At 45.6% G+C, this 12,465-nt stretch overlaps 1 protein-coding gene across 1 annotated transcript in view; it reads left to right on the plus strand.

Annotated features, from left to right (window-relative positions):
- GCAT (glycine C-acetyltransferase) overlaps positions 1–12,465 on the plus strand; it is a 45,465-nt gene that overhangs the window by 27,134 nt on the left and 5,866 nt on the right. Inside the window, exons 5-7 of the mRNA XM_073642714.1 lie at positions 7,872–8,026; positions 10,398–10,480; positions 11,481–11,652. Of these exons, the coding sequence (XP_073498815.1) occupies positions 7,872–8,026; positions 10,398–10,480; positions 11,481–11,652 (410 nt within the window). The remainder of the gene's footprint in view (positions 1–7,871; positions 8,027–10,397; positions 10,481–11,480; positions 11,653–12,465) is intronic.

The following is a 12,465-nucleotide window of genomic DNA, read 5'->3' on the forward strand; positions in this document are numbered from 1 at the left end:
CCGGAGATTCCATAATTTTTGCCAGGGGTTGTATAATACTGCCATACAGTGTCCACACAATAATGGGGCATAGTGATTAGTTGTCCTTTGGAATAACTCTGGAAACAAGTCCTTGATTTTCTTGTGATAGATACTATTTTTTTTTTGTCACAGACTACTTACTATATTATTGAATGAATCAGTTGACTATAGTTGTTATAATGGTTAGTTGTTACCAATCACCTGCTGATCACTGAGGTTGCCAGATTTCAGATCTTCACAAATCATACAGTTATCACCTATCTTATGGATAGGTAATATTCTGATAACTAATTAATAGGAATCTGTCATCAGGTTTATGCTACTCCATCGGAGAGCAACATGATATAGGGGCAGACTCCCTGATTCCAGTGATGTGTCACTTATTGAGCTGCTTGGTGCAGTTTTGATAAAATCACTGTTTTACCTGCAGCAGATCTAGCAGTTCTCTGAATGCTGAGCTCTGTATAACCTGCCCCCACCACTAATTGGCAGCTTTCTGCCTATGCAGAGTGTACAAAGAAAGCTAAAATTCAGTGGTGGAGGCGGGGTTATACAGAGCTCATTAATATGGAGGACTAAACGGCAGCAGGTTTACTAGCTCTCTAGTGATAATTTCCTGCTAAGACAGTGATTTATTCAAAATTGCAGCAAGCAGCCCAGTAAGTGACACATCCCAGGAATCTGGGTCTCTGTCTCTACATTATGCTGCTCTCAGATTAGGTGGCAGATTTTTCCCATGACCTCACCACCTGAGAGAGGGTATTCGCCTACCAAGGAAAGGAACCTACTGAATAAAAAGGTGGTACATCTATTCCGCATCAGTTTTGGTTCCTCTCCTTGATGGGAGCCTCTCTAGGTGGTGCCTTGCATACCTGATCGTGGGTTCTGGAGAGGGATCCCAGGATCTATGCGGCCTGGTGGCCGCAAAGAAGCAGCAGATGGGCCCTCAGTCTTCAGCCCCATCTTGCTGGCACCTAGGTCTGCGTGCGGGGGGGGGGGGGGCGCCTTCCGGTGTCCTCTCCCGCGTGCGCTAGGTCCTGAGGCCGGGGCTGCACACACACGGAGGTCCGTGGCTGAGCGCGCTGGCAGGCAGGCCTTCCGGATCTGTGCACGCGCAGGGTCACGTCGTGCCCCTGTCACGAGTGTGCCGGAAGCCCGGGTCTGCGCATGCACTGGGTGCGATTCAGGATGACTCCTCCCCGTTTGCAAGTGCGCCGGGAGCCGCTGGGTCTGTGCACGTGCAGGAGGTATCTTGCGGCGAAGCGCGCCAGCTGGCTGGTTTAAAAAAAAAAAAGAGCGAGCACGCTGCCGCCCGGAAGGGGTAAGGGGGGTAAGGGCCCGAAGGGGGTGGAGCCTTCATATGCTTTATAAGGATGGGAAGCTGACAAGATGACTGTGTCTGCATCCTCTTCATTATGAGTGAGGAGCCGCAGTCACCGCAGCAGCAGGAAGAACAGCAGCAGCCACGGCCGCCTAAGCAATGTAAGCAGCTCAAGCAGCATGCAAAACAACCTGTCCAGCAACATCGGGAGTCTTCCCATCATCAGAGCTACAGTAGTGGGGGCTGTACGAGCGACGGCAGAACTGGTCAGAAAAAATCGTCTCGAGAGTCCACCTCCGTCAGATTGGATCGTTCATGTGAACGGCAACCACAGTCTCCGGTACCCTAGTCTGAACGGCAGTGTGGTGAGTGATCTTCGTGAAAGTTCACCTTTAGTAATGTGCTCTTCTCTGTTTTCTCTTCTTTTTTGTTTCTTTCTGTTTTGGTAGGAACCTAAAAAGAATAGTTCTAAAAACAACAATAAGGAATATGCATTATGTAAAGTTAGCCTTCCCAGCTCCTACGCTAAGAACCTTTTCTCTGATTGTATCCAGAAAACTATAGCAGAGGAGTCCCCTAGCTTTTCTATGGACCTGAAAACCTTAATCCATATGGAAGTCAGGGATTCCTTAAAGAACTTGACTTCACGCAAGAAGAAAAAGCAGAGATTGGTTACCTCTGACTCAGAAGAATCAGTAGAATCCCGTTTCGCAAAAAAATCCCTTTCCCCCTCTGACCTCTCATCATCGTCTTCATCAGAATCTTCGGCGGATGATGATGAAGGGGCTAGACCATGTTTTTCAGTTGACAATACAGAGAGAATAGTCAAGGTTATTAGAGCAACCATGGGTATAGCCGATGCCAAGGCTCCCAGAACGGTTCAGGATATCATGTTTGGGGGCCTGGATCAGAAGAAGAGGCGCACATTCCCAGTCAATGAGAGGATCAAGACTCTTATAGATAGGGAATGGAAAAAGCCAGAAAGAAATGGCCAGCTGCCTTCTTCTTCTAAGCGGGGTTACCCTTTTGAGGAGGAGGACGCGGCTAAGTGGGACAAAAAGTCGAAAATTGGCCATCTCGAAATCCTCAAAGATCCACACTGCTTTTTGAGGATTTGGGGGCCCTCAAGGATCCGCTCAATAAAAAAGCGGAGTCTTTTCTAAAACAGACCTGGGAGTCCTCAGCGGGGGCTCTGAAACTGGCAGTGGCAGCCACCTGCACCGCCATGTCTATGATGATCTGGCTACAACAATTAGAGGACCAGATTAAAGGGAACGTCCCTAGGGATAAGATTCTGTCGGGCCTTCCTCTTATGCAGGGGGCGGCTGCATTTCTTGCGGATGCATTGGCAGATTGTTAGGTTGGCTGCCAGGTCAGCCAACCTCTCCAATGCAGCCCGTAGGGCATTATGGCTCAAGAGCTGGCCAGGAGATGTGCAGTCTAAATCAAAACTCTGCTCAATCCCATGTGAAGGGGACTTTCTTTTTCGGAAAAGCCTTAGATGACATCTTGGATAAGGCCGCAGACAAGAAACACGATTTTCCTAGTGTATCTGTTCCCCGGTATAAGAACTCCTTTCGGAAAAGGAAATATAATCGGAGCAAATTTTCCCGAGACCAAGGTAGTTGGAGAGACAAGAAGCCGAATAATAGAGGCTTCATGTTCGGGGGTCGATCCTTGGAGAGTAAAAAAGCCCCTAAGTGAAGGGCCTCCCCAGGTAAGAGGAAGGTTGTCCTACTTCCTTCCCGCCTGGTAGAAGATCTCATCCAGCGCTTGGATTTTAGGGATAATCGGAAAGGTGTTGAAATTGGAGTTCAAAACCATTCCCAGAGACACCGTCAGGATTTCAGCCCCCAGAGGCCTGAGAGAACAGATGGGCCCTACAGCAGAAAGTACTCACACTGGTCGAGAAGGAGGTTTTAATAGAAACTCCAGTACCCGAGCAAGGGAGAGGGTTTTACTGAACTCTCTTCCTAATAAAGAAACTGGATGGCTCCTTCAGAACCACTGTCAACTTGAAAAATCTGAACAACCATTTAACTTACAGACCATTCAAGATGGAGTCGATAAGATCGACCATAAAGATGTTGTTCCCAGGGAGTTATATGTGCGTCCTCGATTTGAAGGACGCCTACTACCACATCCCAATCTTTCCTAGACACCAACTGTATCTGAGGGTAGCTTTACATATCGACAAACACATAAAACATTTTCAGTTTGCAGCTCTTCCCCTTGGCATCTCCATGGCTACGAGGGTTTTCACAAAGATTATCCTGGAAGTCACGGCACATCTAAGGCAGAAGGATATTCTAGTCATCCCTTACCTGGACGATTTTTTCGTGGTGGGTAGATCAAAAGAACTCTGTGCACTGGCTCTGGCGGAAGTCACGGCCAGTCTAAATGGATTGGGATGGATCCTAAATTTATGAAAATCTAGAACCAAGGAAGGTTCAGTCCTTTTTGGGTCTCATTCTAGACTCTGAGAACCAGACTTGTCTTCTGCCAGAGGACAAGAAATTGAAGATCAATTCCCTCAACTCACGAGTAATCGGCAATTCATCCATGACTCTGAGAAATGCAATGTCTCTACTGGGTACGATGACATCCTGTATCCCAGCCGTACAGTGGGCCCAGTTTCATTCCAGACGTCTACAGCAGTAGATCCTGACAGCAGACAAACAGCTCAGAGGTCACCTGGACGGAAGAATATCTCTTTCGAGTTCGGTAATCAACTCGCTGGATTGGTGGATGAATCTCTGGGGGTTCCTTGATCATTCCAGGTAACAGGAGAGACCATTCAATACAGGGACTCTGGTCAAACAGCGAGACGGGTCTCTCCTCCAACATGAGGGAGCTGTTGGCAGTCAAAAACGCAGTAGTAGAGTTAAGTTCTCAACTTCAGGGTCAACACATCCGGATAATGTCGGACAACCAAACAGTCACCTATATCAATCGTCGGGGGGAACAAGATCCCTTCCTCTGATTTTAGTGACAGAACAGATCCTTAATTTTGCGGAGAATCATCTATTTCCGCTCTCGGCGCTGCATATAAGAGGGGAAGAGAAAGTAAGAACCGATTTTCCAGCAGATTGTCTGCCGATGGGGGCAACCTCAGATCTGTTTGCGAACAAACGCAATCGGAAAACCAAAGTCTTTTGCTCCTTAAATCCAAAGGAGAAGCCTTTTGCTGTAGACACGCTGCAAATTCCCTGAAACTTTACCCTGGCGTATGCATTTCCCCCTCTAATGCTGATTCCTACTATCCTGAGGAAGATCCGAAAAGAACAGGCAAGGGTTATATTTATTGCCCCGTTTTGGCCCAAGAAGAGGATGTCCCAATCAGAACCATGGGTCCTTCCAGACAACCCAGATTTCCTCAGGCAGGGCCCAGTCTTCCATCCCCAGAGATCGAACCTGCATTTGACAGCCTGGATTTTGAAAGGTCACTACTAACACGGAAAGTGTAGTTGCCACTCTACTGGCAAGTAGAAAACCAATAATCACTAGGATCTATGGAGAACTTGGGCTAAATTTCTATCTACCTCAGGATAGTCAGCTAAAGGTAGGGTTCCTATTGGGGCCATCCTGGAAAATTCCTTAAGAAGGGCTTAATCATGGGGTTAGCCACCAGTACTCTTAAGGTACAAGTATCAGCTCTGGGGGCACTATATAATTGTGACTTGGCAGCAAATAAATGGATCACTAGATTCGTTAAAGCTTGCAACAGATCTAGACCCATTCCTACTCCAAGGATGCCTCTGACTCGCCCCCTGGGCCGCGTGGGGAAACCGGAACCGGGCCTCTGGTGGGATGCTGGGGGTTGTAGTCTCAGTGTGGCGGTGACCCGGTCCGTGCCCAGGGCGGTCAAACCAGTGGGTAGTCTTGGTGTAATAACAAATGTCCGACTACGCCACCCGTGGATTGCGGTCAGTGGGGACCGCCGCTGCGCTGCAGACCGCTGAGGCTGATGTTGTTTGCACAGCTGAGTATGGGATAACTCCCCACGGGAGAAGTATTGCCTCAGGGCAGCTAGGGTGGATGATGGGAGTGATGGTGTGAGCGTCCCAGTACTAATGGTGCTGGTGCGGCGATGAAACACAGAGATGTGTGGTTGCAGTTTCCAATGCTTTACTCACAGTTCTCATCCAGGTCACTTGTGCACATGAAGGACTGCCTGAGCCGTGCTGCGTTCACCAGGCAAGGGGCTCGACCAACTCCCAGGCAATTCCAGAGCGTGGCACAGGGCTCCCTTCTCTTCCCTTCTCTGGCCGTCCTCACCAGTGACCCACCTTTGTCCAGCTTCCTCGGGCCTTCTCTTGGCGAAACCTATCTCCGGTTTCCCTGACCCTATGTGGTATACTTTCCTGGTGGATGTAGTGAGGGGTCGCACCAAGATGTGGTCACAACCTCCGGTCCGTGGCTGAGGAATCTGTTGCCTCCACCAATTTGGGTCCCGGTACCCTGCTCTGCCAACCCTTCACCCGCAATCTCCTGGGCCTTTGGGGTTCCTTCTGCCTTCGTGTCTCTGGGCCTTTCTCTGTGTTCCAGTTCCTTGTTTCCTTTCTTACTTCCTCTGCTGTTCCTTCTCCTCTCTCAGGCCCCAGCCTCCTGACAAGGCCTGCCCGTGGAGCAGTTCTTCTTCTTCTCCTTCTCCTTCTCCTGTCCTAAGATGGTGTCCACCTTATATACCTCCCTCTAACACCCGAGCCCAGGTGACTAGCAACCAATGGGCTCCTACCTATGCCCAGAGACCCACCCCTATCTGCTCCTACACCACTGGGTTTTCCTCCCCACTCCAGCCAGGGACAGAAGCTGTTGTGCCTGCATTTTTGTGGGAGCACCGTTGAGCTGTCCCTCGGAAATGGGGTGTGTGTGGTGCATGCAGCCTAACGAGCCCTAGTCCACACTCCATCCTTACCTGGGAGTGGGATATCACACCTCTGGTTCGAGGTGCAATACCCCTGTAGCAGCCGAGCCCTCGGGGTGCTACACCTCCATGGGACCTTAATCTGGTTCTGGAAGCACTAACAAAGCCTCCCTTTTGAGCTCTTCAGGAAAAGTTCTCACCTTTAAAACAGTCATGCTGGTAGCACTAACGTCAGCCCGTAGGGTTCGTGATCTGCATTCACTATCAGTAAACCATCCGTTCACTCAGGTATCTATAGATAGGCCGGGTCTGGTCTTAAAGTTACTCTAGCTTCCAAAAGTAGCCTCCAAATTCCACAGGACACCAGAAATTACTCTCCCTTCCTTCTTGATCCTAGAAATTCGGAGGAACAAAAGCTTCACGCTCTAGATGTAAAGAGGGTATTAGTCCAGTACTTGGAGGTCCACTCCACCAGTGCCGTAGCTGCTTCCTGGGCTGAGAAGGCGGATGTGCCACTCGACATCATATGTAAGGCGGCAACTTGGTCACCCCCCTCTACATTCTACAAGCATTACCGTCTTGACCTTTCCTTTTCTACTGATCTGTCCTTTGGGAGGAAGGTGTTGCAACCGATGATTCCTCCCTCTGGTGTCTGATCTCTATAAATCTCTCCTCTGGTGGTGTCATGGGAGAAGGGGAAAAGATCTTAGTTACTTACCGGTAACGGGATTTTACCGAGCCCATGACAGCACCCTATTAATTTCCTCCCCTCTATCACTTATGGTGTGTACTACTATGGGTGTTTTACAAAGAAATGTTTTGGTGGAAGTTGCGTACTAACCTATTTTTCGGAGACCCTCTCATGCTCTGAAACAAAACTGATGCGGAGGAGAGGTACCGCCTTTTTATTCAGTAGGTTCCTGTCCTTGGTGGGCGGCTACCCTCTCTCAGGTGGTGCTGTCATGGGCTCTGTAAAATCCTGTTACCGGTAAGTAACTAGGATCTTTCTTTTTAATTTTACTACAGAGAGGAGTTGTCTCTAAGACACTTGTAGAGGGCAGCTAGAAGTATGGGGAAGTAATTATTGCTATGAGGACAGCATTGCTAAATGCTGCTTGGAGTATAAAGCCTGGGATCCGGGCACTGGTCCCATTTCCTGACCTATCAAAAACAAAGTATTGGGGATTGTGCACACAACCGTATTTTCAGTCCAAGTGCTATCCAAAAAATGTGATCGCAAGGTGCTGCTGCTTTATTACATACGGACATATGCTGAGTAACTACTGCACCTATAGTTCAGAAAAACAACTCTCGCTTTCTGGTATTTTACAGTCTAGCAATGGAAAATGCAGTTTAAGCAGTTTATTAATTTTTAGGCATGTAGTCAGTAAAGAGTTCTGTAGTCGCACGTATGTGCTGAAGTGGGTATTATTGCTGGGAGCTCAGCTTTAAAGGGTCAGTTTGATTCTTTTTCTCCACACCTTGTTGGTCACCTTTTCCATTTGCAGCATGTCCTGTACTATGGCTCTCTCGCTAACTGCTCCGGCCATACTTCATACTAACCTAAAGCTGACTAAGCACATCTGTGCTGTACCCCGGGATGCTCTATTCTCAGGGGGCCGCTTCAGTTCCATAACACACTAACCTCTCATTTGTTTCCAGAAACACCGGCTGCGTCTCATAGTTACAGATGGAGTCTTCTCTATGGATGGGGATATCGCTCCTCTTCGTGAGATTTGTGACCTTGCAAAGCGATATAATTCCTTAGTATTCATAGATGAATGCCATGCCACTGGTTTTATGGGACCAAATGGACGGTAAGGCAGTGATAATAATACGCAAAGCGCATTTTCTTGAGTTTATTGGATATTAAAATAGTGTTATTTCCTGCCACAATAAAAAGAATCTGTCAACAGATTTTTGCTATGTAGTCTGAAAGCCGCATGATTGGGGAAGAGACCCCTATTCTAGGGATGTACCACTTACTAGGCTGTTTTGCTGTTTCAATAAAATCCAATGTTTTATCAGCAGGAGATAATCAGTACAGGACTAGCTGTCTCGAGCCCCCTGGTCAAATTCTCTCTATAATCCCACCCCCACCACTAATTAGCAGCTTTATGTCCATATGCAGTGTACACAAAGCTGCCAATCAGTGGTGTGGGCGAAGTTATAGAGAGCTCAGCATTCGGAGAACTGCTAGATCTCCAGCAGAGAAAACAGTGATTTTATCAAAATGACAGTAGGCAGCACAGTAAGTGATACATCACTGGAATCAGGGTCTCTGTCCTTACATCATGCTGCTCTCAGATTCCATAACAAAAACCAGCTGACAGATTCCCTTAAAGGCATAAATCATGTCCATATTGTTCTGAAAATCACATTGTGTTTTGTGCTTTCTAATGTATTCTTTGTTAGTAATTCATAATTCATGTGTATATCCAATATGTATATGTAAAAAACATAAATCTGACCAATAACTCCTAACAGAATGAAGCCACTGTGATTAGGTGCTAGCTGCGGTGCCTGTAATAAAGTATATACATACAGGAAAGTGCAGCCGCACACTGTGCAGCAACTATCCGGTGCACAGACAAAAATCACTCTGTCCGCTACTACATCACAGCTTAATGCGGGTGAATGGGGGTCATATTGTGACTCACAAGGTACTGCGACAACCGGTTGAAAATATTCCAATGAATTCTGACTGCAAATTGCTTGTTGCTGGCACAGTAGCTTTTGAGCCACAATTACCATTCGCTTGCATTATGCTGTGATGTTTCGGCAGTGCAGAGTGATTTTTGGCCACTTATCTGATGTCTAAGCCGTTTAGCCCCAGCCTAAAATGTGTAGTCGGCTGTTGGCCTTCTAAATGCCAGATCTGCTTGTCGCCTCTTTATCACCATTTTCTGGTGTAAATTGTACGGTAAGTCATTAGATCTAAAACCTAAACGATATTTTGAGTGCAGTGTGCTCTCTCCCATCCGTACGTTTTAATTTACTAAAAAGGCTATAAAGCAGAAATAGGCAATTTGGAAATTGAGGATAAGTTTACACAGTTTTTTTTGGTGAGTTTTTGACGCTGTGTATTTTTGCTGCTCAAAAAAAAAAAAACAGTCTTAAATTCCATCCACTTTGCTGGAACTGTATGTGAGCATTTTATTTTATTTTTTTTCTCTTTTTACACAGCGTAAACTGACCTGCGGTACAAGTTTTGAAATCCGCAACATGTCAATTTCTCTTGCGAGTACGTAGAATTTTATGTGCTGATTTTCCCCATATAATTGCATTAGATGCTGGAAATCTGCATATGTGGTTTTAGAGCGTTTCTGCAGCGGAAACTGATTGAAACACACCCAAGCTATACATGACTGTATCTAACTTTTGTCCAAGCCAAATAAAAACAAAGCAGCTTTATTTAAAACATGATGCATCTAAAAGTAACTTAATGTGCATAAAATCTGCCACATCAAAAACTCACCAAATAGTCATTGCCTTATATGTCATCCCTCAAAGGACTGTGAAATAATTGTAGCAGACAGCAACCATCTGCATCACTGTGGACTTCTGGCATTTTGCATGAGCTATAGGGGAGGGGAAGAATCATATAAAATATCCAATGCAGAATAACTGCAGTGTTGCTGATGGCTACCAGAGGCATTTGCTTTTCCAGGTCAGCATTTACACAATAAAATAACATTAGAGGGAGCAACTACAGATGAAGAATACTCTGGCCAAGTAGAGCTGTCGCTGTACTCTATACCCAGGCCTTGAATAATCTGAAATGGCATTAGATGTTCTCAATATTCATACTTGCCTTCTTCTGAGAAGGCAGCTTTTCAGTGGGATATTTTACCTTTTACCCTTCTATCTATATAGACAGCAGCCCATATACAAGTCCCATTCATACCCTAATAGCCACCCAGGAAGCTGCTGTAGGGTGCAGTGAAACTGAGGCCCCCAACTCATACTTCATGCTGGCAGTGTAGACCACCATAGCTATTCCCCAATGTCCACTGAACAGAAATATTCTAGCCATACAGGGGTGTCATAGTTAGAACAGGCATAAGGACAAGTCCGCATATGGAAGCAGAGATGTGTTTCTTTCACTTTTTTAAACTTCTTTTTTTAAAAAAAAAGTTGTAAATGTGTGTGGGAAAGCCTTACTTACCCATGCTTTCTCATTGACAGGGGCACAGATGAGCTTTTGGGAGTCATGGACCAGGTGACCATTGTAAATTCCACTCTTGGCAAAGCGCTGGGCGGAGCAGCAGGTCAGCACTCATAAATCTTCCATATTGTCAGGAGTGTACCTGTATTATTAGTCCTTACACATGGGCAACACACTCCCCACAGATACAGCTATCTGCGGATGAAAAATCGTCCAAGTTTCATCCAGAAAACTGACGATTTTCATCAGTGTGTTTTTTACTTCTGTGTGTGATCAGTTTTCATACATTTACATTAAAAAATGTACATGTTCAAATAATTTCCTAGGTTTATAATAGAAATGTGTCTGTAAAAATTCTACTACTAGTGATGAGCGAGCATGCTTGTTACTCGAGATTTACTCATTTGCTCACCGAGTATTTGAGGCGTGTTCGAATGTTATGTTTGAGTCACTGTGTGTGCATGATTTGCGACTGTTTGACAGCTTTAATACATGTGAGGAATGCCTATCTTTTAGGCATTCCTCACATGTATTAAAGCTGTCAAACAGTCGCAAATCATGCACACACAGTGACTCAAACATAACATTCGAGCACCCGAACATGCTTGCCAAAAGGGTTAACAGAACACGCTCACTCATCATTAGATACTACACAGATGTTCTGTGAGGGATCTGGTTTTTCTTTTTTTTACGCACCCATAGACTTGAATGGGTGAGTCTCATTCGAAATACACAAGTCAGTGGTGCATGCTGCAATTTTTTGTTTTTTGTCCTCATGGACTGTGGGGCCTAGAGAAGAATCAATCAATTGAACAGCCCTATTGAATAACATTGGTCAGTGTGTTTGTCTGATATGCTCATCTGCATGAGCCCTAAAGCTGAGCAAACTCACTAGAGTCTGCTGGATGTTCTGATATCCGCTTACTAGCCATGGACTTTCCCCATCTACCCAATACCGAAATCATGTGCATGGACAGCCGTGTTACGCCATCTTTTTAGGTTGCATACCAATGCATTTTATTTAGGCTGGTTCTCCGTTTGCAGCTTACATACCATTGATATGTTTGTCTAGACTTTTGTAACATACCGCTGTATCTTTCTAGGTGGTTATACAACAGGACCAAAGCCTTTAATTGACCTGCTAAGGCAACGCTCACGACCTTACCTATTCTCAAATACTCTTCCTCCCGCTGTGGTCGGCAGCGCCTCCAAAGCACTAGACCTCTTGATGGAAAGTAATGAAATTGCACAATCTATGTCTGCAAAAACCGCACGGTAAGGGCACAGTTTTGGAGAAACTATGGCTACCGGTAGAACATAAGGAAAGACCAAAGTGATTAATATTTCTCACAGAGCATCTATCAGTCCAGAAACGAAAGGGCTGATATAAGGGATTCTAGTATGCAAGAAATCACTACATAAGTCCTAATTACACTGCACACCAAGGAATAGATATTATATTTTTGGCAACCAATAACTTGGTTATAACGCACTAGATGGTCAATTTGGAAGGGGCATCATATATATATAACCACTGTGCACAAAGATTACTAAACGTGAGGTGAAGAGTCTAGAAATGGAGACTCTTAAGCTAAATCGTTCCATGGCATATTGGCATTTGTGAATAGCGAATTGATGCCAGAAATGTGTGGGCAAGTCACTATGAAGTTTGGACAGCTAATTGCCAACCTGCTCACTTACGGGCACCATGTTGATCAGGTGCTGAATTCTTTCATGCCTTGCTACAGCACATGGTGGCCATTAAAATAATAGGTGTTTTATATGTACAGTATAGACCAAAAGTTTGGACACACCTCATTTAAAGATTTTTCTGTATTTTCATGACTATGAAAATTGTACATTCACACTGAAGGCATCAAAACTATGAATTAACATGAGGAATTATATACTTAACAAAGAAGTGTGAAACAACTGAAAATATGTCTTATATTCTAGGTTCTTCAAAGTAGCCACCTTTTGCTTTGATGACTGCTTTGCACACTCTTGGCATTCTCTTGATGAGCTTCAAGAGGTAGTCGCCGGAAATGGTTTTCACTTCACAGGTGTGCCCTGTCAGGTTAATAAGTG

This window comes from Phyllobates terribilis, unplaced genomic scaffold (genome assembly GCF_046119375.1).
Source record: "Phyllobates terribilis strain yellow unplaced genomic scaffold, ASM4611937v1 Scaffold_8__6_contigs__length_399053987, whole genome shotgun sequence".
NCBI classification, from domain to species: Eukaryota; Metazoa; Chordata; class Amphibia; order Anura; family Dendrobatidae; genus Phyllobates; species Phyllobates terribilis.